The 22575-nt window shown below is 41.9% G+C and overlaps 4 protein-coding genes across 4 annotated transcripts; 1 reads left to right on the top strand and 3 right to left on the bottom strand.

Moving 5' to 3' along the window:
• Positions 1 to 851: 851 nt before the first annotated feature.
• On the bottom strand, positions 852 to 3303 carry LOC104961770 (proteasome subunit alpha type-4-like). The gene is made up of 4 exons (XM_010790113.1): positions 3115 to 3303; positions 2812 to 2889; positions 2615 to 2703; positions 852 to 1085 (listed from the first exon to the last, which is right to left on the bottom strand). Exons 1-4 carry the CDS (start codon positions 3249 to 3251, stop codon positions 868 to 870), a joined length of 522 nt encoding a protein of 173 aa, XP_010788415.1. The 5' UTR covers positions 3252 to 3303; the 3' UTR covers positions 852 to 867.
• Positions 3304 to 4290: 987 nt separating this feature from the next.
• On the bottom strand, positions 4291 to 10960 carry timmdc1 (translocase of inner mitochondrial membrane domain containing 1). Its single transcript, XM_010790100.1, has 8 exons — positions 10793 to 10960; positions 9386 to 9730; positions 8298 to 8463; positions 7012 to 7100; positions 6676 to 6743; positions 5775 to 5855; positions 4542 to 4650; positions 4291 to 4409 (listed from the first exon to the last, which is right to left on the bottom strand). The coding sequence occupies exons 2-8, from the start codon at positions 9718 to 9720 to the stop codon at positions 4400 to 4402; spliced, it is 858 nt and encodes a 285-aa protein (XP_010788402.1). The 5' UTR covers positions 9721 to 9730; positions 10793 to 10960; the 3' UTR covers positions 4291 to 4399.
• Positions 10961 to 11117: 157 nt separating this feature from the next.
• On the bottom strand, positions 11118 to 17009 carry poglut1 (protein O-glucosyltransferase 1). The gene is made up of 11 exons (XM_010790089.1): positions 16920 to 17009; positions 15856 to 15946; positions 15606 to 15749; positions 15351 to 15486; positions 15085 to 15206; positions 14809 to 14868; positions 14563 to 14662; positions 13974 to 14032; positions 13687 to 13854; positions 12577 to 12633; positions 11118 to 12488 (listed from the first exon to the last, which is right to left on the bottom strand). The coding sequence occupies exons 1-11, from the start codon at positions 16990 to 16992 to the stop codon at positions 12332 to 12334; spliced, it is 1167 nt and encodes a 388-aa protein (XP_010788391.1). The 5' UTR covers positions 16993 to 17009; the 3' UTR covers positions 11118 to 12331.
• A 383-nt stretch (positions 17010 to 17392) lies between these two features.
• LOC104961740 (calsequestrin-2-like) lies at positions 17393 to 21933 on the top strand. The gene is made up of 11 exons (XM_010790078.1): positions 17393 to 17813; positions 19312 to 19396; positions 19501 to 19601; positions 19878 to 19986; positions 20366 to 20439; positions 20535 to 20665; positions 20735 to 20780; positions 20865 to 20919; positions 21004 to 21104; positions 21190 to 21264; positions 21334 to 21933. Exons 1-11 carry the CDS (start codon positions 17571 to 17573, stop codon positions 21541 to 21543), a joined length of 1230 nt encoding a protein of 409 aa, XP_010788380.1. The 5' UTR covers positions 17393 to 17570; the 3' UTR covers positions 21544 to 21933.
• The last annotated feature ends 642 nt before the right edge of the window (positions 21934 to 22575 follow it).

Genomic DNA, 22575 nt, shown 5'->3' with positions numbered 1-22575 from the left:
ATGTCCACCTTCGACCGCACCTTCGACCACACCCACCAACACCACCCCGTCGCGCTCGTCGTCGTTGTACTTTGTGTCGTCGTCCTTGTACTTGCATCGTTATCGTTCACTTGTGTCGTCACGTTGTCGACATCGCCTCGGTATTTCTCCGGAACTTAGAACTTTTCCAAAGAAGGTGTTCTCGACCTGCCCTCTATATTTTGCCGACAAGTGTGTGATCACCTGTGATCCCACGCGACGACGTGTTCTGAGATAATCTCTTTTCCTCACCTGCAGGTGTCATGTGTGGGTTCTGTTACACAGGATGAATCGGAATAACAGGTGGTCTAATGTACCACCGAAAAGTTTAGAGACTTAACAACCTTCCCGTTGATTTTAGTAACCACACCATTTGTCCAAGGAGCTTCCTGCACTCCTTGTTGAAACAAGGTCCTCCGAAAAGTTATGGGTCGTCACATGACCAACAGAGCAGAACCCCCAGGCGGTCACACCACTCCTTTTGGTTGTGGACTAGGAGTGATTCACTTCGTAAAGTTGTACACTACGCAAGTCCTCCGTGCTCTATTTCCTCCGGTAGACTCTATGGATCTGACTCTTTTCTCTTAGTTAAGTCGCAAATCCTTTTAGAGGGTGATTATCCTATTTGTCATACCCTCGTAAAACGTGCTATGGATAGGACGTAACTAATGGAGACGGTGAGTTAGTTGTTCTTTGTGTGACACAACTCACTAAAACTGGAAAGAGACAGAAAGAGGGGGGGGGGGAGGGGGGTCCGAACGACAGAGGGGGGTAGTTATCTAATCATCACTCAATGTTCTTTGTAAACCTGTGGAGTGATGAGGCCGGAGCCTAGACGCCAAACTCAAACTATACGCTGCTTCTAATAAACATATTAAGAAACACGTGAGTTGTCTGACTGAACGATATTCCCTTCATTCCTCCGGTGGTACTCACAGCGCTGTTGTTCCCGATGCAGGTGGCCTTCCAGCCTCCGTAGTTTCCACTCGGGTCGCTCTGGTACAGCTGGAAGCCGTAGTGTTTGTCCCAGCCCATGTAGAGCAGAGACACTCCGAAGGGACGCTTTCCTGTGAGAGGACACACAGTTCAGGTTATTTTATGTGTTTCCAAGTATCATTTATAGAAAATAATTTTTTTGAAGTTAAGTACTTTCATATATTTATATTTGAATAACAAAGTACTTTGACATTACATCAGATCACCTGTTGACATCACTTTCCTTGGACCATGTTTTAGATGTTATTACAAAACAAGTATTCCACATTTATTTATGTTGCAACTAATTTTAGTTTTGATTATTTAAACTTGAAGATTCCCATAATACAAAACAGTAAAGACTTTGTAACATGAAAAAACAAGGCAATACATTTTAAAGTGCAAGATCGTTGAGGAATATTCCCGTTTATCTCAACCTGCGCTCACTACATTTCTAATTTAATGTTGTGCTCTCAATTTACAAGAACATATTACAATAACCTTAAAAGTGCCAAATGTAAAGACTTTAGATCAGTGTTTCTCAAACTTTTTCATACCAAGGACAACTTAACCAATAAAAAAAAAACACTCGCGGACCACCTGACTCCACAAATATCCAAAAACAATAGGCCTGCTTACCACTCCAACAGTTTATAACAGCCTATTAATGACAGCTTAACCTTCTCTGCATCGCCTCGTTCACACAATAAATCAACAATACAAATACAACTACAGATTATATAAGCATTTCGTTCAAATGCGATTTAAAATGCTCTCGGGTTTTAAACTTCTTATGAAATGAAGACTACATTTATTACGGAGTTTATGTCCAACAGACTCACAGATCGTTGGCTACTGAGAGATATGCAAAAGACACCGCATGTAGTACGACACAAACCTATGGTCGCAGGCCCAAGTTGAACTCTCTGAGGTCTAAGCCATCTTTTCACGTTGGGCTCGTCTGGGCTTTTTTTCTAAAAATGCTATTAAAACATGAACCTTGGTGACCGTGGGGCTGGCCTGCATGGTCTGCCTACAAAACAAATAAAAAACGTTTTTGCCGCCCAAACAACAGCCTCTGATTCATCAACAGACTTCATGCAATGCTTCATTGGATGCATATATTATAATATCTATCTCACTCCTAACACATCTAAATCTACTTTCAGCATGGATAAATGTTCATGAAATACATCCATTGTTTGTTTTATATGCTTCTTGAAATCCTAAAAAACACGTCGGATCACAAATCGCCTGCAAATGGTACAAACAAGTGGCAACATGTGTGACGAAGGTGTTGCGCTGGGCTATATCATGCAATCGAAAGTGAAACTTAAGCTCGCTTCATTGCGGAGATATTCCCGCGAGAGTGCGGAAAACTTAAATGTATTTATTTATTTCAAATGTGAAATGTTACCAATATACTCACGGACCACACTTTGAGAAGCACTGTATTAGATTGACAATTATGAGACAAATAGAAAACAGTTTGCTAAATATTGAAAAAGCATCATTTAGCCACTGTATAGATTCTCTCAAAGGATGATCTCGATCTCATCAGGATCTGAACGGCATGCAGATTAAATATTCTTCTGTTCAGATGCAAGGTGCTGCTCTGTACCTCCAAACTGAGTGTAGGCCTGTTTGATGTCACACAGCGCCGTGACCAGCTGCTCGCAGGGGATGGGCTCCTGGTACTGCAGCAGGTACCTGAAACACACAGATCATCACACTTATATCCACACTTTAATGTTGTCCCATGAAACACAATTGGCAGCAGCACAAATGTAGAAGATGGTCTTTCTGCCTGGATCTTACCTCTGTGCTATAAGTCTCAGCTCATTGGTCAGAACGTTGGCATCTGAAGTGATTCCTGCAACGCTGCACGCCATGTCTCTGCAAGGAAATGGAGAGATCCTCAGAATAAAAGCTAAATTGCAGCGTCTATATATTTGATAATGTAATTGTGGAACAAAGGGCAGGCAACTGAATATGGTTTAAAAAAAAAATATATGTTATTAAAAGTTTCATGAGATGCCTTTCCAAAGTTGAAGATCTGTAGAACTTGCACACTAATAGAATTTTAAGAAATGACTTTAGTTTGAAGCAGAAGTCACTCACTCGTTTAGTTTGTAGATTTTCTCTGAGAAAAACACTTCGTCCAGCAGCTTGTGAATGTTCCTCCTCTCTGCAGCCAGCAGGACTCCGTCATTGGCTAAAATCCCCAGGCAGGTGCCGGCGTGACCAATGGCCTCCATGGCATACTCCACCTGATACAGACGGCCTGAAAATAACAACACAGAGCTGTGAGGGTCGGGACGTGAGCAATCAGCACTAAGAGGCGGGACTTTAAAAGAATGTGCTGCATGCTCCTTCTTTAAATGAGTAAAGGTTGAATGACAAATGTATTAAAAAGGTCCCCTATTATACTGTGTTTCATCAATATGTTACAGGTCTCAGATATATACAAAACATGTCTCTGAAGTGTTTGGCTCCAAACACCAAACAGATCATTGCAGCATTACCCATAATCCCCTCTGTTTCAGCCCTGTTTCCAAAGTGCTGATTCTCTGTCTGTTACTTTAGATGAATATAAGGAGCCCCTCCCCACGCCCCTCTGAGAGATATTTGGTTACAAAGAACACAATAGGCGCTTTCACACCGGAGTACTTTTCCCGTTTAGTTCCGTTAGTGCCTGGAATTTTGCGTTCACACCAAAAAGAGAACTTAGTTCATGAGAAGTTTTACCCCCCGTTGTAGTCCCTGCTAGAGAGGTGGTACTATCCAGAGAAGAAATAAGCACCAATTTTTGATTGGCTGGGCGGATTGCAAACCACGCCCCGTAAAACTCTGAAAAGTTTTGTGAAGCCGCCATTGTATTTTCTGTCATTAGCATTATTAGCATTAGCCCCGTGCACCAACGGAGAGAGACTAACTTATGGCAACACAAACAAAAACATGGGAGCGGTGGACTCCGGGTGGCAGTATACGCCGTGAAGTTGTTTGAGGCCTGCCAGTAAACCCAAAGCAGAAGAAGAAGAAGTGACGTCAGCGGCTTCATTTGCCTAATCCTCTCCCAGGGACTTATTCCGTTGTGAACGAGATCTGTACTTAGTTCATGAGAACTAAAGAGTTCTCATTAACTAAGTTCTCATGAACCTTTGTGGGAAAAGTACTGCGGTGTGAATGCGCCTATTGTCTCCTCCCAGTTGTGTGAAGTCCCTACTTCAATGTTCAACAGAGAAGTCAGTGAGGCAGCTACTGTCATTGGCTGGGAGATTCTTGAGTCACGTCCTTGTTCTTTGGTAAACTGAGCAGCTCCTGGATCCTCTGCATGTCCTCATTGGCTTCCTCTGCCCTGAGAGCCCACGTTCAGATCTCCGATCAGTTCTTCTGTCACGTTCAGTCAGTCCGTCCTTCAAGGAAAAAGAAGGAGAGGGACAGGTGACTTGAGGATAACACAGACTTTGAATTAACATTTTTAGTTTTAATGCTAATATCCTATAAAAAGTGTAAAAATAATGTTAAAGTCTTCTGATATATCTCATCATTCTGCGAGTTTAAGATCGTACAGTTCCCCGCGCTCTCTCCTCCTTCGGTCTCTGGAATTGTCTCCTGCCATCGACTGCATGCCGACGATCAGAGCGCCGCTGGGCATGCAAATATAAAAAATATATGAGAACACAATACCAAGCAGAACACAAATCTGTATACTTCTAATGTGTGGGCACACCAGGTGATACATATGTGTATGTAACATCTATGGTTGACACTTTCCTGGACATCTCAACACTGAGGACACTGGGTATGTAATAGATTCCTGAAACACTTCCTGCTATAGTATAATCTGTTTGCAACACATCCAGCGTTCACATGTGAGCAGCTACTTTATTGCCAACACATTTAAGCTGTCTGTTATTTGCACCCTTGTAATAAACGAGTGGCATATCCCCTCATTGGTGTTTCACAAAGTCACGCTTCCCTCTGCCATGTGCCCCGGACGAGAGGCCGAATCTGGGCTGAGATCTGGAGCGTGATGTGCTTTACGATTAGCTGCCTGCTTTCATCTGGCCCTCTTCGGTCCCCACTGCACCTGACGGGGCCGAGGCTGTTTGCACACATCAGACGCTCCAGGTGGCCGGTCACTCAGGCAGACAGCGAGGAGAGGAGGAAGCCATGAGAGTGTGTAGCCAGCAGGAGAAACAGAGCAGGGCTGAGCCAAGTGATGATCACAGAGAAGACCCAAACCAGCCCCTCCAGTCTGTTACACCATCAAACACCTCACACTCATTCTCCATTACACAATCAGATCCGCTCTTGGCTCTGTGCGCTCGGCAGAAAGCTGCCAGAGGAGCGAGTGAAAGTGGGACAGAGAGAGAAGAAAGGGTGGAGGAGGGGGGGTGAAGCATAAGTCCAGATCAGAGCATGGTAGAGTGAGATGAGATGCTGGAATAACAGAGATGGTAGAGTCGGAGCAGGCCAGCTGCTGCCTTGGCCTGCCTCCTTGCTCTAGTACCCAGAACACGGCCCTCTGCGGTGCACATGAGTCCCTCTGGCCCTGTAAACAGAGAAGAAGGGGGGGTGGGGGTCCAGCTGGGCGACAGAGGGTTGCTGGGAGGGGCGCAGCTGGCTGCCAGAGTGCTCTCTGCTCTCAGGCACGAACGTGGGCACGAGCAAATACGCATTGCAGCCTTTGACAATGTAACTCACGTGTGAGGAATGATTTAGAAACGTTACTGTAACAGGTGGATGTGTTGGACACTTGTGGAAGCAGAAGCCTTACCCCAGTACCGCTCCGATGACGGTCCCTGCCAGCAGCCCCCCCGGGCCCAGGTTCAGCCTGAACAGACCTCCAGTCACAGCTGCTCAAACACACACACACACACACACACACACACACACACACACACACACACACACACACACACACACACACACACACACACACACACACACACACACACACACACACACACACACACACACACACACACACACACACACACGACACGACACACAACACAACACCAACACACTACACACACACACACAACACACACTACTACTACTACTACCTACTACGTACTACACACACACACACACACACACACACACACACACACACACACACACACACACACACACACACACACACACACACACACACACACACACACACACACATCTTCATCATCATCATCATCATCATCATCATCATCATCATCATCCATAACTTAATGTGCTGTTATATTCACTGTCTGTGTTAAAACAATTTGTCATCTGGTTGAATGAGGATTATAAAAGTGTCACTACTATGGTCAGTAACAGACATTCTACCAATCGTATCAACATTTGGGAAGCCGAAGATGGCATCCATGCATATTGGAAACAATTATTTCTTTAAATAGTACAATTCAATTGTCAGGGCAGTGGATTCATGAAGTAATGCATTTTATTTATCAATGGATGGACATTGTTATGCATTACTTACAAAACTGTAGAAGACAGATGACAGGATATGAGGTGAGAGAGAGTGCAATAAAAGGCCCTCGACTTGTGAACTGGTGCCAGTAACATCGTAATGATGACGTTGACATGACTCTCAGACAGAGATATGGGATTGTGACGAGAGCGCTCTGTCTGCTTTTCCTGCACAAATAACATAAAAACATTGCGACTCACCTCCAGCTGCGGCATAATGGCTGAGTGCGTTCTTGTCCCGGTAGACGGACAGCCCCGTGCTGACAGAGCTATAGAGGTAAGGAAACAGACAAGGGATGAGGGAGAGGAACCAAGCCATTTAAGGACATTTTGAACATGAAATTGACTGCTACACACTTAGCAGCAAGTTGTTGAGCCTGTTACTGTTGGCTCTGACTCCCATAACTTGGAGCCAAACAAATAAACATGCCTTTCTGGTATTTCAGTTGAGAGGAGAATAACCGGAACTAATTCAGCTTTGTTGAGTTTCTTTGTAAACAACAAAATGTTCATTCAATGAATGATGTGTCTGCTTACTTGAATAACGTGACGAAAGCAGCCACTCTCCAGCTCCATCTCCATCCATATCTCACAAATCCTCGGATTGCTGCATTATGGGCTGAGCGCTGATTTGGACAAAAACCAGAAGGTTGAAAGTTATTACCATGATGCTATAAGATTAACTATGCAAATATCTCCCTGTAGTGCAGTCTTTTTTTACTAGAACATAATCAGCAAGGATTACGAGCAGAGTCAAAATGTACAGGACTCGGAATTATCATCACAAAACTAACTGATGAGTGTGCAAATCAAACAGTGAGGAATATTAGACAACGGAGGTTACAGTTACTTTACTCCTTATACCTGACCTTGACTTTGTACACCTTTGTTGCAGAGGTGGGAAGCAGTGGAGTACAAATACTTTGTTACTGTACTTAAGTACATTTTCTTGGTATCAGTACTGAACTCCACTACTTTTTACTTTGACTTCTTACATGTTGAACACAAATACCTGTACGTTCTACTTCTTACATGTTGAACACAAATACCTGTACGTTCTACTTCTTACATGTTGAACACAAATACCTGTACTTTCTACTTCTTACATGTTGAACACAAATACCTGTACGTTCTACTTCTTACATGTTGAACACAAATACCTGTACTTTCTACTTCTTACATGTTGAACACAAATACCTGTACGTTCTACTTCTTACATGTTGAACACAAATACCTGTACTTTCTACTTCTTACATGTTGAACACAAATACCTGTACGTTCTACTTCTTACATGTTGAACACAAATACCTGTACTTTCTACTTCTTACATGTTGAACACAAATACCTGTACTTTCTACTTCTTACATGTTGAACACAAATACCTGTACTTTCTACTTCTTACATGTTGAACCCAAATACCTGTACGTTCTACTTCTCACATTTTCCAAACAGGCTGGTTCCTTTAGTCTGAATGTGTGTTTGGTGGCGTGATCATTATTATTTAGAGTCATTGCGTGCCTATTGATTTGAACACGATCCGTGTATCCATCATTTCCTGGTCTTCTCTAAAGAAGAGGGACCAATGGAAACGTTGTCATGTTGCCGTTGTTCAGCATGGAAACATTCATTAGCTAACAATGACATTATTGTTCTATTCATATAAAGGGAGGTCAGGTACTCTTTAAAACAGCTGCTAGTTACGGGTACTTTTCAGTACATTTCAAAGCCCATACTTAGGATAGGATGTGTTTACTTTTGCCATCTCTGTTCAGCAGTAGAGTTAATGACACTTCCAAACTCAGACAGTCCCCTCGTCCACTCACCACTGCCTCCACTCGGCTGCTGTAGAGCTCTGCCTGGCTGATCTGGATGTAGCTCTGCCTGGCGTGGCGGGCTGCAGGCAGGCCTCCGTACAGCATGCCGGCCAGGCCACCCACCACCCCGCTCTTTATCACGCTGGTCAGCTCCTCAGGGTACATGTGTTTCGCACTGCAGGGAGACAAGAGATCCACCTCCTTTAACACACAAATCAATGCTGTGTTTAGAAATAAATAACCTCAAGAAGTTCTTTATAAACTAAATCGGATCATTCACAGAGTTTATTCAACTTAACAAGAGCTTTTGGTAGTAGTAGTAGTAGTAGTAGTAGTAGTGGTAGTAGTAGTAGTAGTAGTAGTAGTAGTAGTAGTGGTAGTAGTAGTAGTAGTAGTGGCCGCTACCATACTTTCTATAGTCAACAAACTAAAAAAACAGCGTGAAAAAGATGGTATTAAGCTGTCCTTCCATAATGTTTTGACAGTGAAATTACATATTTAATGCATTCAATGATTTCGCTTTTTTACTACTGTGTGCATAGATTCTCCATTTGAAAAACAACAGCAACAAATACAATTGTTATAATAAATATGATGTAATGTCTCTATGATAGTATGAAAGACTCTAGTTCGAATCCACTCGTTCCTAGTGGTCCTTCTCTGTTTTGTCAAGGACGAATTATTGAACAGTGTAAATCCTTGTGTATTCTTAAACATCTGTATACTCCCTTTGTCCTAAAGGTCAGATGTGATGCTAAACGCTTAAATACAAATTATGTAATTGATTTTTGAAACCCCAAATGTGCTAAGCATGCACAAACAACCGGTCATTCCTCACGAATGTTGTCGTGGAGAGAATAAGCTTCAGGAAAGTTTGGTCTGTGTTTATTGAGTAGCAGACATTCTGAATGTGTGTGTGTTTTTATAACGGCCGTGTCAAAAATGACCATCCAAAATACTGTATACCTCAGTGGTATTTCAAGTTAAAAAATATTCTTAGAGATAGCTGTATGACATAGCGGGTCACTTGACTTAAGACAACACAAAAGACAAGTGAAAGAACAGAAGACAAGTCATGAAGGAACAGAAATACCAACTCCATTTGAAAGAGGTCTTTGATGCGGTCCCATCCCGTGTCTGTTAATTCTGGCCTGCCCATGTTGCTCCACATGGCGCTGGGAGAGGGGATGGGTGGAGGACTGGTTGAAGAGGAGGAGGAGGAGGAGGCGGAGGAGGAAGAGGAAGAGGGCATCTGTGCGGGCTGGGCAGCAGCCACATCAGCTGCATGGACCCTGGGGAGCAGGAAGCAGAAGGGAGGAGGCCTGGCGCTCTGGAGGAGGCCCTGCAGTAGGCCGGTGCTCCACGTGCCCCCGGGGGGTGAATCTGCCCGTCTCTGTGGGGCGGGGCCCGGTCTGGGCTGCTCTGGATACATCACGCTTCAGCTGGCAGAGAGGGAGAAACACACGGCCGTGGGTTGGGATGTTGCACACTGTCTCCATTTAAAATCTAAATAAACAGCCTGAGGGCAAATGTAATCCTGTCAGGGCACAGGCTGTCCAACTCAGCAGCTGTTAAATGGTCCTACCAAAAACACACTGGGCTCACAAGCAGCCTTTCTGGGAAAGCGTTTCTTTATGGACTTTAAAATGATGTTTCATGCACTGCTGCGACCCTCAGGTCCTCTGAGCAGGGTGGGCTGGTCCAGGAACAAACATTACTAAAAATGTTGCTGTATATTAACAACAGAAGTGCCAGAAAAATGCCATATGATAATATTTGTCTTTTGGTCTTGTAGTCCAGTTTGTTTTATATCATATCACTTTTTGTTCTGTCCTGTGAGGATCCCTTATTTCTAATGACATTGTGTCTTAAAAAATGGATTACTCACACAAAATGGATTAAGTAACATCACATTTTGATAATCAATTTTAACGCTATACTTTTGTCCAATTCAGGCACAAACATTGCTGCTCACAGCTTCACAAATGCAGGTGGATATGTTTATTTTGATAAAGTAAAAGTAGAAATACGACGGAATAAAAAGACCTGCATTAAAATAATATGTATGAGTACTTAAACTTATAGTAGCAAAAGTAATAGTTATGCTTCATGCGATTTAGGATGTTCAACTTAATGCTGCAGCTAGTAAAGGTGGAGCCAATATATATATATATTGCCAGTTAGCTCAAAACAACATTGTGATTTTAATTTAGTTTTAATAATCTAGATCTGCTAAATAACTAAAGCTTAAAAAGTGCCTCTGTTGGCTTTTGTTATACATCCTTTGAAATAATATACTAGATTTATTTTTGTTCTATATGTTTAACAAATGTGTCATTTTATAAAATACATTTCTAACTGGCTAAATATTCCAAAAGGTTAATACAAAATGTAAACAGTCAAACTGTCCGATAAAGGGAGCCTCACGTTAACACCAGTCTATGGTCAACACTTAGCATGCTATTAGCATCTGTAATATTTGTGATATAAATGAAGCATCTTACCAGAAAGCAGCACAGAAATGATCACTCAAAAAGCGTTTGTTTTAAGTAACCAAACCGTAGTTATGGTACACGAATTCCAGATAGTTTACACATTTCTGTTTTTAATAATTTAACCTCCTGTCGGATGCTTCAAAACGGTGACTTTCCCATAACCTGCCGGTGTTCCGACCTCGGAGTCCATAGCGACACAAACTACAGCGCCCCCTGCGGTGGAGGAGTGAACAACACTCTGCATGTGGAAAGCTACTACACGGTCTTAGACCACATGAAAAAAACGCTTTTAATATTAGTCAAAGTCAGGATATTTAATAAAACAAAACAAAGATTTAACATTGTATTCAGATCATGACTTCAACATCAATTTCGTTTTTAGAAATATTGCAAATGTGTGCATATCTCAGACGTTCTACTTTCTATGAGTTCATAGATACCAATTGATTGCAGTTGCAGTTTCTGAGATACACACATTTTATAACACACACTGTATTAGTTTCTGTGTATATGGGACTACTGTAATTCCTATAATATATAGTAAACAGTAGTTCCATCATGTGCCCATGTATGATAAGAAAAACTCTTTAAAGCTGGTTTGACCCATTTTTAAATGTCAAAATTAGAGTTGCAGACAGAAATGGTTTAAGAACTAAACCGTTTATTATTGGCATAAAAACAAAAATCCTGCACCTCACACTTAAACCGGATACCTCTTCACATCTTTCTGGTCGCATCTATTGTGATAGTGATCTTCACTTTAATAGTGTCAAAAATAACCTTACATGGGTGAGAATCAGCTTTTATGCATTACAATGTAAATATTACAACATATTCAACATGATCCTGCATCAGCTACACACCGTCTATCATCTCTTAACACACATTCTTTTCAAAAGGAAAAAACAATTAGTGTTTCTTGGAAACTCCATGGATCAAAAATATATTCATTATTGCTTACTGCTGGCACTTGGAATGAAATGTTGAAGGAAAAAAATCTAAGCATAATTGTTCAACAAGTAAAAGCATGTTCTAATGACACTTGGTAAAGGGATGCTGTAGTTACCCAAGATGTCCAGTAGAGGAGAGTGTAACAAATAGATTTTTGACCATTACATTACTATTAATAGGGATTAAATATGGAATTTTAGCTCATGGTTCTCAGTGTTTCCCATATTATTCAACATACTAGAAGGCCACTTAATGACAATGCAAAAAAAAAAGTTCTTTATGGGGCTTAATCCTCCCATTGGTAGACTGCATTAGATATGTAACTACATGGCATGTGTAACTATTATTATTATCTTTATCGGTACAACTTTTGTAGATATTTAAGCAGCAGACAAAAGTGACATAAAGAATTTAAAACCAAAGATTTATGATATCCAAGATGATGATTATAACTCAATTAAGTCACATTTTACAGCGGCTTTTGGAAAGTGGTTTGATTTGATGTGAAATCTGGGACCTACGTGTTGCCTTTAAAGTAGAATGATGTGGTGGTGTGTGATTACAATCATGTTTGAGAGTCCTTCACTGCAGAGCCTCTCATAGCTCCGTCCTGCCTGCTCTGTGCACGATCTGGTTGTAGTTGCTATTTAGTTTTGGTTGGTAGGTGAGGAGACTGCTGAAATCAGTGAGGAGTCTCTCCCAGTAGCAGGAAACGTCTTTCATCCGCAGGTGCTCCAGGATGAACTCCTTACCCCTGTGACGAGGCAGGAAAACACACAACTACAGTCAGTGTGCCGTTCGCCGTTATCTCACTTTCAAACACAAATGTTAAAATATGTTACCTTGAGGCGATCTCCTGTGCAATGTCATCGTTCTCTTTGACAAACTGTAGCAGTTCCCTGAGGAGAGAGAACATGTAAAAGACATATCAACGTTTAGCGTGCCTACAAAGGAGATTCACACCTTCATATGTGAGAACTCACACCCTGAGAACATAAATATAAATGCCTTTAGTGCCAAATACATTCATTCAAGAACCGACCTGGACATTTATGATCTTCATTAATCAGTCACACGTCTGGGACTATCAGGTTTTACGACTGTAACACCTTCACATGTATGATTACATAGCGCTGACATGCATCAATCTTGTATCACGGATTATAGGCTTTTTAAATATTACAAAAGAACCACAAAATATAAGTGGGGAAGCGGCTTTTATCCATTACACTGCCAAACATTTTTAGAGACACATTTTAATGACAACTGAAAACATATATTTTCTTTAAACTCAGTCTGCAATTTGCAATATTCCACTTCTACTGCTCTTTTTAAAAATGTTTTTATGTAATGTATTTATAAATGTTGTCTTATTGTTTTCCTACTCTTTACTGAGAGGGTTATCTGTTGTTAACTTTCTGATATTTATTTCACCAGTGAGGTGTTGTTGATGTTGTTGAACAAAACCTGAAAGTCCCTTCAGCGTGTGTCAAACACAGACCTGGGGTGTTTCTCAATGTCGAGGACGCTTCCTTGGTAGGACATGTCTTCCGAGTCACTTCCTTCCAGATGCGTGGCAAGAATCCTTCCTAGCCACGGAAAACGAAGAATGGTGGAACAGGCTAACAGGTGTGCGTCATATAGGCCCCGCCTTAAATGGAGCGTGATATCCGCCAAAGATTTGGAAATTGGTCCGTGCGCAAAGCATTGTGGGGATTTTAAGACCGCGGAGGATACACATGTGCAGCCTCGAAATTTCTCGCTACGAAGGACGCCGGGCTCGGTAGAATTCCAAGTATGCTGGACATTGGAACAGTCCTTCTGCGGGACTCGATGACGTAGCATCCTTGAAATAGTAGCTCTTGAGCATCCTTCCTTGACATTGAGAAACACCCCTTATTTTCGACATCTGACCACAAACTTTATCAACAAGGAAATGTCCCACAATATACCTGACATCCGATAGGTCCTGCTGCACGGGGATGTAATGGACCCAGGGCTGCAGCTGAGGGTAGAAGAACTCCTGCCATTCATCCCCAACATGGAACACCAGAGCCCCGCAGAGGAAGAGGTGTTTGAAGCGGAAGCTGGCCGCCACGCCTCGGAAGTTGAATAAATATCTGTAGGCGGATAGACAAAGACAGGGGAGATGGTTGAGATAGCCCACAGATCAAATTAGCATTATCTTTCCAGACCGTCAGTAAATCTTAAAACGTCCGTCATTCAAAATCCTGCTCACTTGTATTTGCAGTGATCGACCAGGGGGATTTCTTTGGCAGGGGGTCTCCCCAGTGTGTCCTAACACAGAGAGGAAAACACAGGTTGGTAAATAATTATCACAGACTTACAGATTTCACTTTTGATTAAATATAAAAGTAAAGAATAAAAGGGTACAAATAGAAAAAACGGCTGTGTTTTTCTGTCCTGAAGCTTTCTACCTAACCATCGTTACACAGGAAGGGTCAAAATAAGGCAGATATTTGATATTATGTTTTATAATCTGGCTCTTAAATGAATTCCAACACATTTTTGAAAGTTAACTGTAAGCGCTTTCTCATAGTAGAGTATACTTATTATTTCACTAATAAATCAGATCTGTTGGTGCTATAATAACCCAAATGATGTTTGCTTACAGCATTTTACAGAAGAGTTACTAATTCAAATAAACATGTCATTCTTTATAACCTACATTTTGAGCACTTGATTCCAAATCCAAGAACTTGAACAACTTGGAAACACCACATCAACAATCCGAATGTTTTCAAGGATTTCCAGCACCCATAGGTTCCCTGCATTATGTGTGTATGGACCCAGGTGTGTTTACTGACCCTTTCAGACTTCCAGGCCTGGTTCTTGGTGTACTCTGCGTCCACCAGCTCTGGAGCCTCTCTGGAGAGGAGGATCAGAGGGTCGCGCTCTGCACTGGTTCTATCAAAGTCAAAGAAATATACAGAAGAGAATGACTTTAGAGGAGGTGGGAACTTTGCTGCTAACTGTGGTAAGAAGATAGTTGAGTAAAGGGTTTTTGAGTGACATTAAAACATTTGGATTTTTGTTCAAGTCTCAAGACTGACCTGGAGCCTCTGAAGAATCCTCTGGACTCTTTCTGATTCCACGGCCACTGAGCTGCAGACCTAGCACAACACATCACATGGTTAAAGCACACTGAAGTGATACTGTGCTGCAAATTATTGTTATTTAGGCGTTCCATTTATCAATTTCTTGAATTATGCCATTACAAATGTTTTTTAGACATCTGATTAAGTGGATCAAACTGCAACAATCGTTAGACTAGTATTATTTTGATGTTAAAACCTAAAGAGGAGAGAAAATAAAACGCTAAATCGTACTTTTTAAGGTCGTCCCTCATCAGGTCCCATCGCCCCAGTCCAGTGGGGTATATGGGCCACACGGCAGGCCCCCCCTCCCAAAATGTCCACGCAGGGTACATGATGTCCTGGTAGTCTGCCGTCTACACAAATCAAACATACACGTATCAAATACCAGTAATTGTATTTAATAAACTGTGTGTGTGTGTGTGTGTGTGTGTGTGTGTGTGTGTGTGTGTGTGTGTGTGTGTGTGTGTGTTCACATGTAAATGAAGCTACTGTCTGACCTTACTGAAAGAGAAGACAGGCAGGGTGGGCTTCACCCAGCTGGGGACTTGTGGGTAATCTCTGACATTCACCACCATCTCCAGGTCAGGTAACCTGTCAATCACCTCCAGGATGAAATGCTCCACCCCACTGCACCTGGAAACAGAACAGATGTATAGACTGATCATATATTCTCTTTTAGTCAGCTTACACTTGAGGGCAAAGTGTTCTTTCCCCCACTGAGTCCAATACAAATGTGAAATGTCTCTCCTCACCTGGCAGGAAACATGCAGTTGCGTTCTCTGTACAGCTTGTGTCCGATGATCTGGTAGTGTGTGCCCACGCCTCTCTGAACAGTCGCAGCCATGACATCCTCGGAGATGAATCCTTTAAAAGGCTGCAGGTCACCTTGAAGGACGCTGAAAACCGACAGAATTTAAAAAAAATCCAATTTAGTAATACAAAATGTAACTGGCACAGTAGTTATGAAGCAATATGTCCTAGACACATTGTCCTCTCACTCACCTCAGATGGCAGCTGCAGTTGACAGGATTGCATGGAGTGTGTTCTTTCACAGCATCAGAAATTCTGTCTCTAATGTTCTTCCACGGTTGGCCTGAAATAAATGCAAATGATGTCAGAATATAAATTCATATTGGATTAAGATTCCTAGCGTTTACGGCTTCCAAGGCTGATTCATCCCATCATGTGAGAGAGAGCTTATTGCGTCAGTGTCCCCCATGACCAGAGATACAACTATGACAAAGTCAGGTCACTTAAAGTATATTAAAACGCCAATACTAGTGGAATCCTGAAGCTGATGAAATGCAATTCTGAGAGGAAACAGTTACAGGATAAAGGAACCAGCGTCTTTGCTAGCAAAATAAATATTAAAATGAATACACATACTAATAAATAAATAAGGAATCATATTTTTCAGGGGAAATTCTTTCTAGGAGTACATTGACATTCATAAAACCCAGTTTATCTTTACAGGACTTAATAATAATAGAAAATAATGCTTTTATTTGCCTCAATGTTAAGTTTTGTGTTGTCACATGTTAGCAGTGTTTATTTTTACATGCGAGTAAAATACAGACTATGCTTGTGGGTCAGCCTGGACTTCGTTTTACCTAAAAAAATAGCCTAAAATATCTTGAATTGTGCATTGTTTTATTTCCTGTTCCACACATTATATCATGACGGCAAAAACGTGACTGTTTTAGTTTGTCTGAGTCAATAGAGTGCAACAAGCCAGAACATTTGTTAGAGCTAACTACCCTTAGCTGACCTGTTGCCAAAAAACGAAAACGTCTTAATTAATACAACCATTTAATTAATACGAATCTTATTTTTAAAATGTCAATGTAGGCACAACTTTTAACCAGAGCTAATGCAACCCTTAAAGTGAACACAGTTAGCTTAGTGGAGTTAGCTCACAGGCTAGTCAGCTAGCTCGTGAAGTGATGAATGACTCCCAACATCAAAAGTTATCTCAAGTAGGTACAGCGAAACTAAATGCACTCAAGTCGTACAGCCACTTTCTAAAAAAAGGTTTAATGAGTCGTATTTTTTAAAACATGTATTACCTGAGGCAGGAACCAAACATAAAAGACAAAGTTGCAACAGTATTAAAACCCTCCACAGCCAAAAGCGCTCCATTTCTCTCTCTATCCTCCAGCTATGTCTGAGAGGAGGAACAAAGCGGCAATCTGTGATCTACTACTCTGGGCTGAATGCAGTCGGTACGGTAAAGCGCACTTTAAAGGTTACACTACCGTAACGTTTAGAAGAATTGCTTACTTTTTCATTAAAGGAATACTGCTCACACAATCTCTCTTTGCATATACACATTCTGCCTGTCTGATAAATGAATCAATAAACCAATTTTTATTAATTTAAAGCATGACATCTTATTTTCCAGTGCATAGTATTATACAATTAAAGGGTGATTAAGTCCCCACGGTTCCTCTGTTCTAATTGAACAATGTATGTCAAGGGCATAGATGACTGGATGATTGTCCATGGGTTGTTAAGATGAGTAGGGGAGAGAAGAGGAGGAAAGAAAGAGACTGAGTGACAGAGAGAGAGGAGGAGACAGGTGGTGAGAGAGAGATAGAGAAGCAGAAAGAGACAGAGGAAATAGGACATTTTTGTAAGAACTTCTTCCTTTTTGCTAGGCAGTTCTTTAACTTCTCGGAAGACAAAAGGCGTGGAAACACGTAAATTACTGAGCAACAATGCACCAAATCTGTCTCTCTCTGCTCTCTGGCCTTTGCCTTTACTTGTTTTCCCTTTGCTGTGCTGAGGAAGGTCTTGAGTTCCCCAATTTTGACGGGAAGGACAGGGTGCTGGACATCAACGAGCGCAACTACAAGAAGGCCCTGAAGAGATACGACCTGCTGTGCCTCTTCTACCATGAGCCGCTGCCCGCCAACAAAGGCCTGCAGAAGAGGTTCCAGATGACCGAGCTGGTGCTGGAGGTGAGGAGGAGGAGGAGAGAGCACAGACACAGAGAACCACAAAGAAACAGTGTTAAAGTAAAGGTCACGGTAGACTGATATTCTCTCTTTTATAGAAAAAGTCTTAAATAACTGTAATGTGTTTCAATGCTCCGTAAAACTCTGCATCTTATTTCAGAAAAACAACTTATTATTGGTTGGGAAATGATTTAATAATTTGGTATTACTGCAGCTAATGTTAGTCATCAATTGTAAGTCAGTTGGATGAAATATCTTAACATCTGTTTGATGGACGGCCATCAATTACTGACATTTCTGTTAAATTCCATGACATTTATATAAAACAGAACTAAAAATGTTTGCATTTGAAAAAAAATATTATTACTGAAATAATTAATCAATTATCCTAAAAGTTTCTGATACATTTTCAGTCGATTCAGGTTTGATTCAGGAACTACAAAACTCATTCCATGCCATCCGCCTGAATTAAATATGGTTATTATTAGCCAATGAGCATACCAGTAGCAAGTAGCATTTAGTCTTCTTGCTTCATAAATGGCATAAACAATTAATCAGTTATGATAATAGTTAGCCATACGTTTTCCACCCTTTTACTACAAATCTGTAATTTCCCAGACACCACCGTTGACTTCTTCAGGTGCACCTGAATCCTGCCGAGAAGACACCATTACTGATGGAAGACGTGTGTTGTGACATAGTGTATATTTCCCCCGACATATCTCATTTCGCATAGAGCTTATATCCCTGCGGGCTACACTTGCAGCCTCACCATTGTGCACGTATGACTAACCTGTCAAAACATTTTACGGACAGGAAAACCAGACACTGAAGGCATCATTCTTCTTCTGCCTGCATTATGTGTCACACATGTGTCACCTGCACATTCTTCACTGGCAGGAAGTCATTTAATCCCATAATGGGCCCTCCTCTGTGTGTCCTATGTGTCTAGGGATTGTTTCTAGGTCATTTTAGTAATTATAGCTTGCTCCCAAATCTCTTTACTATCTGGCGTTGAACTAGAAATACTTTTTTTTCACATTTATGAGCTAAAAGCGGGCACATGTCTTTACCTTTTCATTATAGCTTTTGCATTCCTGTCATGCACTGAAAACAGAATAACATTCAGTTAAAAATCAAAGTCTCTCTTTATATCTGCTTTTTTCCTTAAGCAGTCCTGACTCACTCTGACTAAAATCTCTCCTCACACACACACACGCACGTGCACGCGCACGCGCACGCGCACGCACACGCACACACGCACACACACACACACACACACACACACCTGTGTAATGCAAAGAAGGGTTGACAAAGACGGCAGCAGCTCAATTACACAGCGTAGAAATAGGCCAAATAGATGCAGGGTGTAGAGTAAAAGATGGTATCTATTGAGTCTCTTTTCAACAGTTAAATACAGGACTGCTGTTTGTGTGATAAACCAAAAAGTCATAGCTTACGTGATATATGCTGACTGACATTTGTCTGTGTGACCACCCAGCTCACAGCTCAGGTCCTGGAGGACAAAGACATCGGCTTTGGGATGGTGGACTCCCAGAAGGATGCCAAAGTAGCCAAAAAGCTGGGTATGACTCATCTGTCTGCATCATTCCATTCCCTGGGTATGACTTTGCTTTCCCTGAAACTATTTGAACTATTGTCTTTGCTACTCGGCTATATTCTCCATCAGGTCTTGAAGAGGTGGGCAGCTTGTACGTGTTCAAGGACGACCGTGTCATTGAGTTTGATGGAGAGCTCTCCGCAGACACACTGGTGGAGTTTCTGCTGGATGTGAGTGGAAATCTTATCCTGATATGTTTTAAATGTGTAACATGTGAAATTCTCAAGCTGAAGTCTTATTAGCAAGAGAAGAGTAAGAGTAGCTTTCATGTCATGTTCCCCTCAAGGTATCTCTTATCAGAGTCATAAACTGTGACATTTTCACATGAGTTCCAATAATGATTTTATATTTTCGGGAAACGAGTTGCAAATTAGGAGAGTGGTAGTTAACTGCTATCTCAAAGATTTGAAGTCAAAATCACTGACCTGTGTTTTACTGCCCCCAAGGTGCTGGAGGACCCAGTAGAGATGCTCAATAACGCCATGGAGCTGCGAGCCTTCGAGAGGATGGAGGAAGACATCCGCCTCATTGGCTATTTCAAGGGAGAAGATTCATGTTAGTGATAAATAAATCCATGTACACCTCTTCTCTGTCCCATTAACTTGCCTCACAGTCCCTAATGGGTTTCAGAGGCTAATGGAGTTATACACCATGCGAAAGGGAAACCTGATTCCAGACTCTCAGTCCCCTTTAAATAGCTTCTAGTTCTCTGTCTAATAGGTCAAACTGCAATTATAGTTCATCTAAAAAAAAGTGAGAAAAGTTTACTTGCTGGTGAATACAGTCGAATCATCAAATGAAATGAAGCGAGTGTGTTTCACTGCTCACCTTCCTGATCTGTACATTATGGTTGGGATGTGAGCAGGATGTCAACAAAGCATTTGTCTGCCCTTCTGCCGGTTCCTCATCTCTCTCTCCGTCTACTTTTCCTCAGACTACAAAGCTTTTCAGGAAGCCTCAGAGCGATTTCAACCTTACATCAAGTTCTTCGCTACATTTAGTAAATCTGTAAGTTTCGCTGCACAAAATGAATGTTGTGAATGTTCATATAGCAGAATGTAGAAATGATTGATTATGAAATCCTGGCATGTTGTGTGTTTCAGGTGGCCAAACATCTCTCCCTGAAGATGAACGAGGTGAATTTCTACGAGCCCTTCATGGAGGAGCCGGCCATCCTGCCGGGCCGGCCTCTGTCAGAGATGGACATTGTTGATTTTGTCAACCAGCACCGACGGTTTGTTGTATTTTTCGAGGATATTTTCAATATTGTTTAAGCATTTTATGAAAATATGCTCTTTTACAGGGCTACTTTGAGGAAGCTCCGGGCAGAGAACATGTTTGAAACATGGGTGAGTAGTCCTGACAAGAGTTCGCAACTAAAATGATTTAAAATAATTGTTTTAAGGTGAATACTAATGTTTTTCCATTCCTAGGAGGATGACATGGACGGCATACATATTGTTGCGTTTGCTGAGGAGGAAGATCCAGGTTTCAGCCTTCTCATTTTGCCCTTGTTTCCCTTTTAAGTTGTCCTAGTACCCCAAAGCTCAGGTTCTGTTCTGTCCTCCTCAGATGGCTATGAGTTTCTGGAGATCCTGAAAGACGTGGCCAGAGACAACACCAACAACCCAGAGCTCAGCATCGTCTGGATCGACCCCGATGACTTCCCTCTGGTCTGTCTCGTCATTAGCTTAGCATTTCTAAGAGTATCAACACTTTTGTCACGGATACCTAACTCTGTTTGTCTCGCCCCTTCAGCTGACCACGTATTGGGAAAAAACCTTCAAGGTGGACCTGTTCCGACCTCAGATTGGTGTGGTCAACGTCACAGATGTAAGTAATGAGTGAACTCTTACACGTTACTTAGAGAATGAACTCTTACCTTAACTTTCTGTGTTCCAGGCGGACAGCGTGTGGCTGGACATGTCCAACGATGAAGACCTGCCCTCCCCTGAGGAGCTGGAGGACTGGATAGAGGACGTCCTGTCAGGGAGGGTGAACACGGAGGACGACGATGAGTCTATGGACGACCAGGAGGACCCTGAAGGCTACGTCCCGGAGGACAGCTCCGAAAGTCAGGACCCGGAGGAGGAAGAGGACGGAGATGACTAACTCACTGTTGAGGGTGGGTGTCCAGCCAGGTCAGACCTGGGTCAAAACTGGCAACAACCACATCACTGAGAAATTATTTCTTTATCTAATTATTTGAGTAAAATAAAAATATGGTTTAATAAAAATGCAGGCCATAAAAACAAAGAGCTAAAAAATGCTCCTTAAGACTGAGATTCTTACAGTCGGACAAGTCTTTGTGAGATCTGTTGACACATATGTTAATATCAAAAATGATCATAGCTTTAAGGTTGAGATAAGATAAGATAAGAGGGATTGTGTCTATCTACGTGAAAATAATATACCAAAAGTGTTTTGTTCTTCTAATTAGAAAATATCTTGAGCTGTTTTCTTGTGATGAATTCAGAACCGAATAAAAGCATATTCCGACAACCTGTTTTCATTTGAACCACCTCCGCTGTTTTACGGTGTGTGAGAACACACAGTTCCCTCGCTCAATAACAGGGTCCAGAGGACTGATGCTAAAGACAGCAGATTGACATGTTCTCCCTCAACCAATGAGCGGTTTTCCCCTTGAATTATTCACACAGCAGTGAATAATTCAGCATCATTATGCCTCCTAATGGGAGAAGGGACCCCGGCAGTGGGGCTGGGGAGACGAGGTGAAATGACCGATAAACTGCATAAGGAGCGGACATACCATGAATTAATAATACAGGGCCATGCATGAATGATTATTCCCCCGGAGGTGTGTGTATGTAAACAGGATGCGTGTGTCACACTTTGGGATTTACACATAATCCATGCAGCCAGATTTGAGATAAGAACATCATCCAAGTGTTAAATGTGACCCGAGGCAAGGAGACGTGACACGCTCTCTCCTGAGGAAAAGGAAGTAGACAGTGTCAGGATGTTCTGGGGTTTACATAATCCTGTTGATGTCAAGTGTGCTGGTGTTTAACATGACAAAAAGGGAGGCAGGAGGAGGATTGAAGTCTCACACACAAACACATCCGTGCTGCGATGACAGCAACACAAAGAGGGTGTGAGGGTTTAACAGCTTAGAGTGTTAAG

The sequence above is a fragment of the Notothenia coriiceps genome, unplaced genomic scaffold (assembly GCF_000735185.1).
Source record: "Notothenia coriiceps isolate Sejong01 unplaced genomic scaffold, NC01 NC01_scaffold00001466, whole genome shotgun sequence".
Taxonomy (NCBI): Eukaryota; Metazoa; Chordata; class Actinopteri; order Perciformes; family Nototheniidae; genus Notothenia; species Notothenia coriiceps.
Note: the sequence above shows the minus strand (reverse complement) of the source record. Positions and strands in the feature narration are given on the sequence as shown.

What these genes read in the sequence shown, in the direction of transcription:
- LOC104961770 (XM_010790113.1), bottom strand. Translation starts at nt 3,251, where the DNA reads ATGGAGGCCATTGGTCACGCCGGCACCTGCCTGGGGATTTTAGCCAAT. An exon ending in AAAATCTACAAACTAAACGA is followed by an intron (nt 2,890 to 3,114) that starts GTGAGTGACTTC and finishes ATTTCCTTGCAG; the next exon opens with AGACATGGCGTGCAGCGTTG. An exon ending in GGCCTACACTCAGTTTGGAG is followed by an intron (nt 1,086 to 2,614) that starts GTACAGAGCAGC and finishes GTCCTCTCACAG; the next exon opens with GAAAGCGTCCCTTCGGAGTG.
- timmdc1 (XM_010790100.1), bottom strand. Translation starts at nt 9,720, where the DNA reads ATGTATCCAGAGCAGCCCAGACCGGGCCCCGCCCCACAGAGACGGGCA. An exon ending in GCAGCCGAGTGGAGGCAGTG is followed by an intron (nt 7,101 to 8,297) that starts GTGAGTGGACGA and finishes TGTCCAAATCAG; the next exon opens with CGCTCAGCCCATAATGCAGC. An exon ending in CATCGGAGCGGTACTGGGGT is followed by an intron (nt 4,651 to 5,774) that starts AAGGCTTCTGCT and finishes TTTATATTTGCA; the next exon opens with TGCCCAGCGGCGCTCTGATC.
- poglut1 (XM_010790089.1), bottom strand. Translation starts at nt 16,992, where the DNA reads ATGGAGCGCTTTTGGCTGTGGAGGGTTTTAATACTGTTGCAACTTTGT. An exon ending in ATGTTTGGTTCCTGCCTCAG is followed by an intron (nt 15,947 to 16,919) that starts GTAATACATGTT and finishes CATTTATTTCAG; the next exon opens with GCCAACCGTGGAAGAACATT. An exon ending in CAGGACCTATCGGATGTCAG is followed by an intron (nt 12,634 to 13,686) that starts GTATATTGTGGG and finishes CTCTCTCCTCAG; the next exon opens with GGAACTGCTACAGTTTGTCA.
- LOC104961740 (XM_010790078.1), top strand. Translation starts at nt 17,571, where the DNA reads ATGCACCAAATCTGTCTCTCTCTGCTCTCTGGCCTTTGCCTTTACTTG. An exon ending in CAAAGTAGCCAAAAAGCTGG is followed by an intron (nt 19,397 to 19,500) that starts GTATGACTCATC and finishes ATTCTCCATCAG; the next exon opens with GTCTTGAAGAGGTGGGCAGC. An exon ending in ACCCCGATGACTTCCCTCTG is followed by an intron (nt 21,105 to 21,189) that starts GTCTGTCTCGTC and finishes TCGCCCCTTCAG; the next exon opens with CTGACCACGTATTGGGAAAA.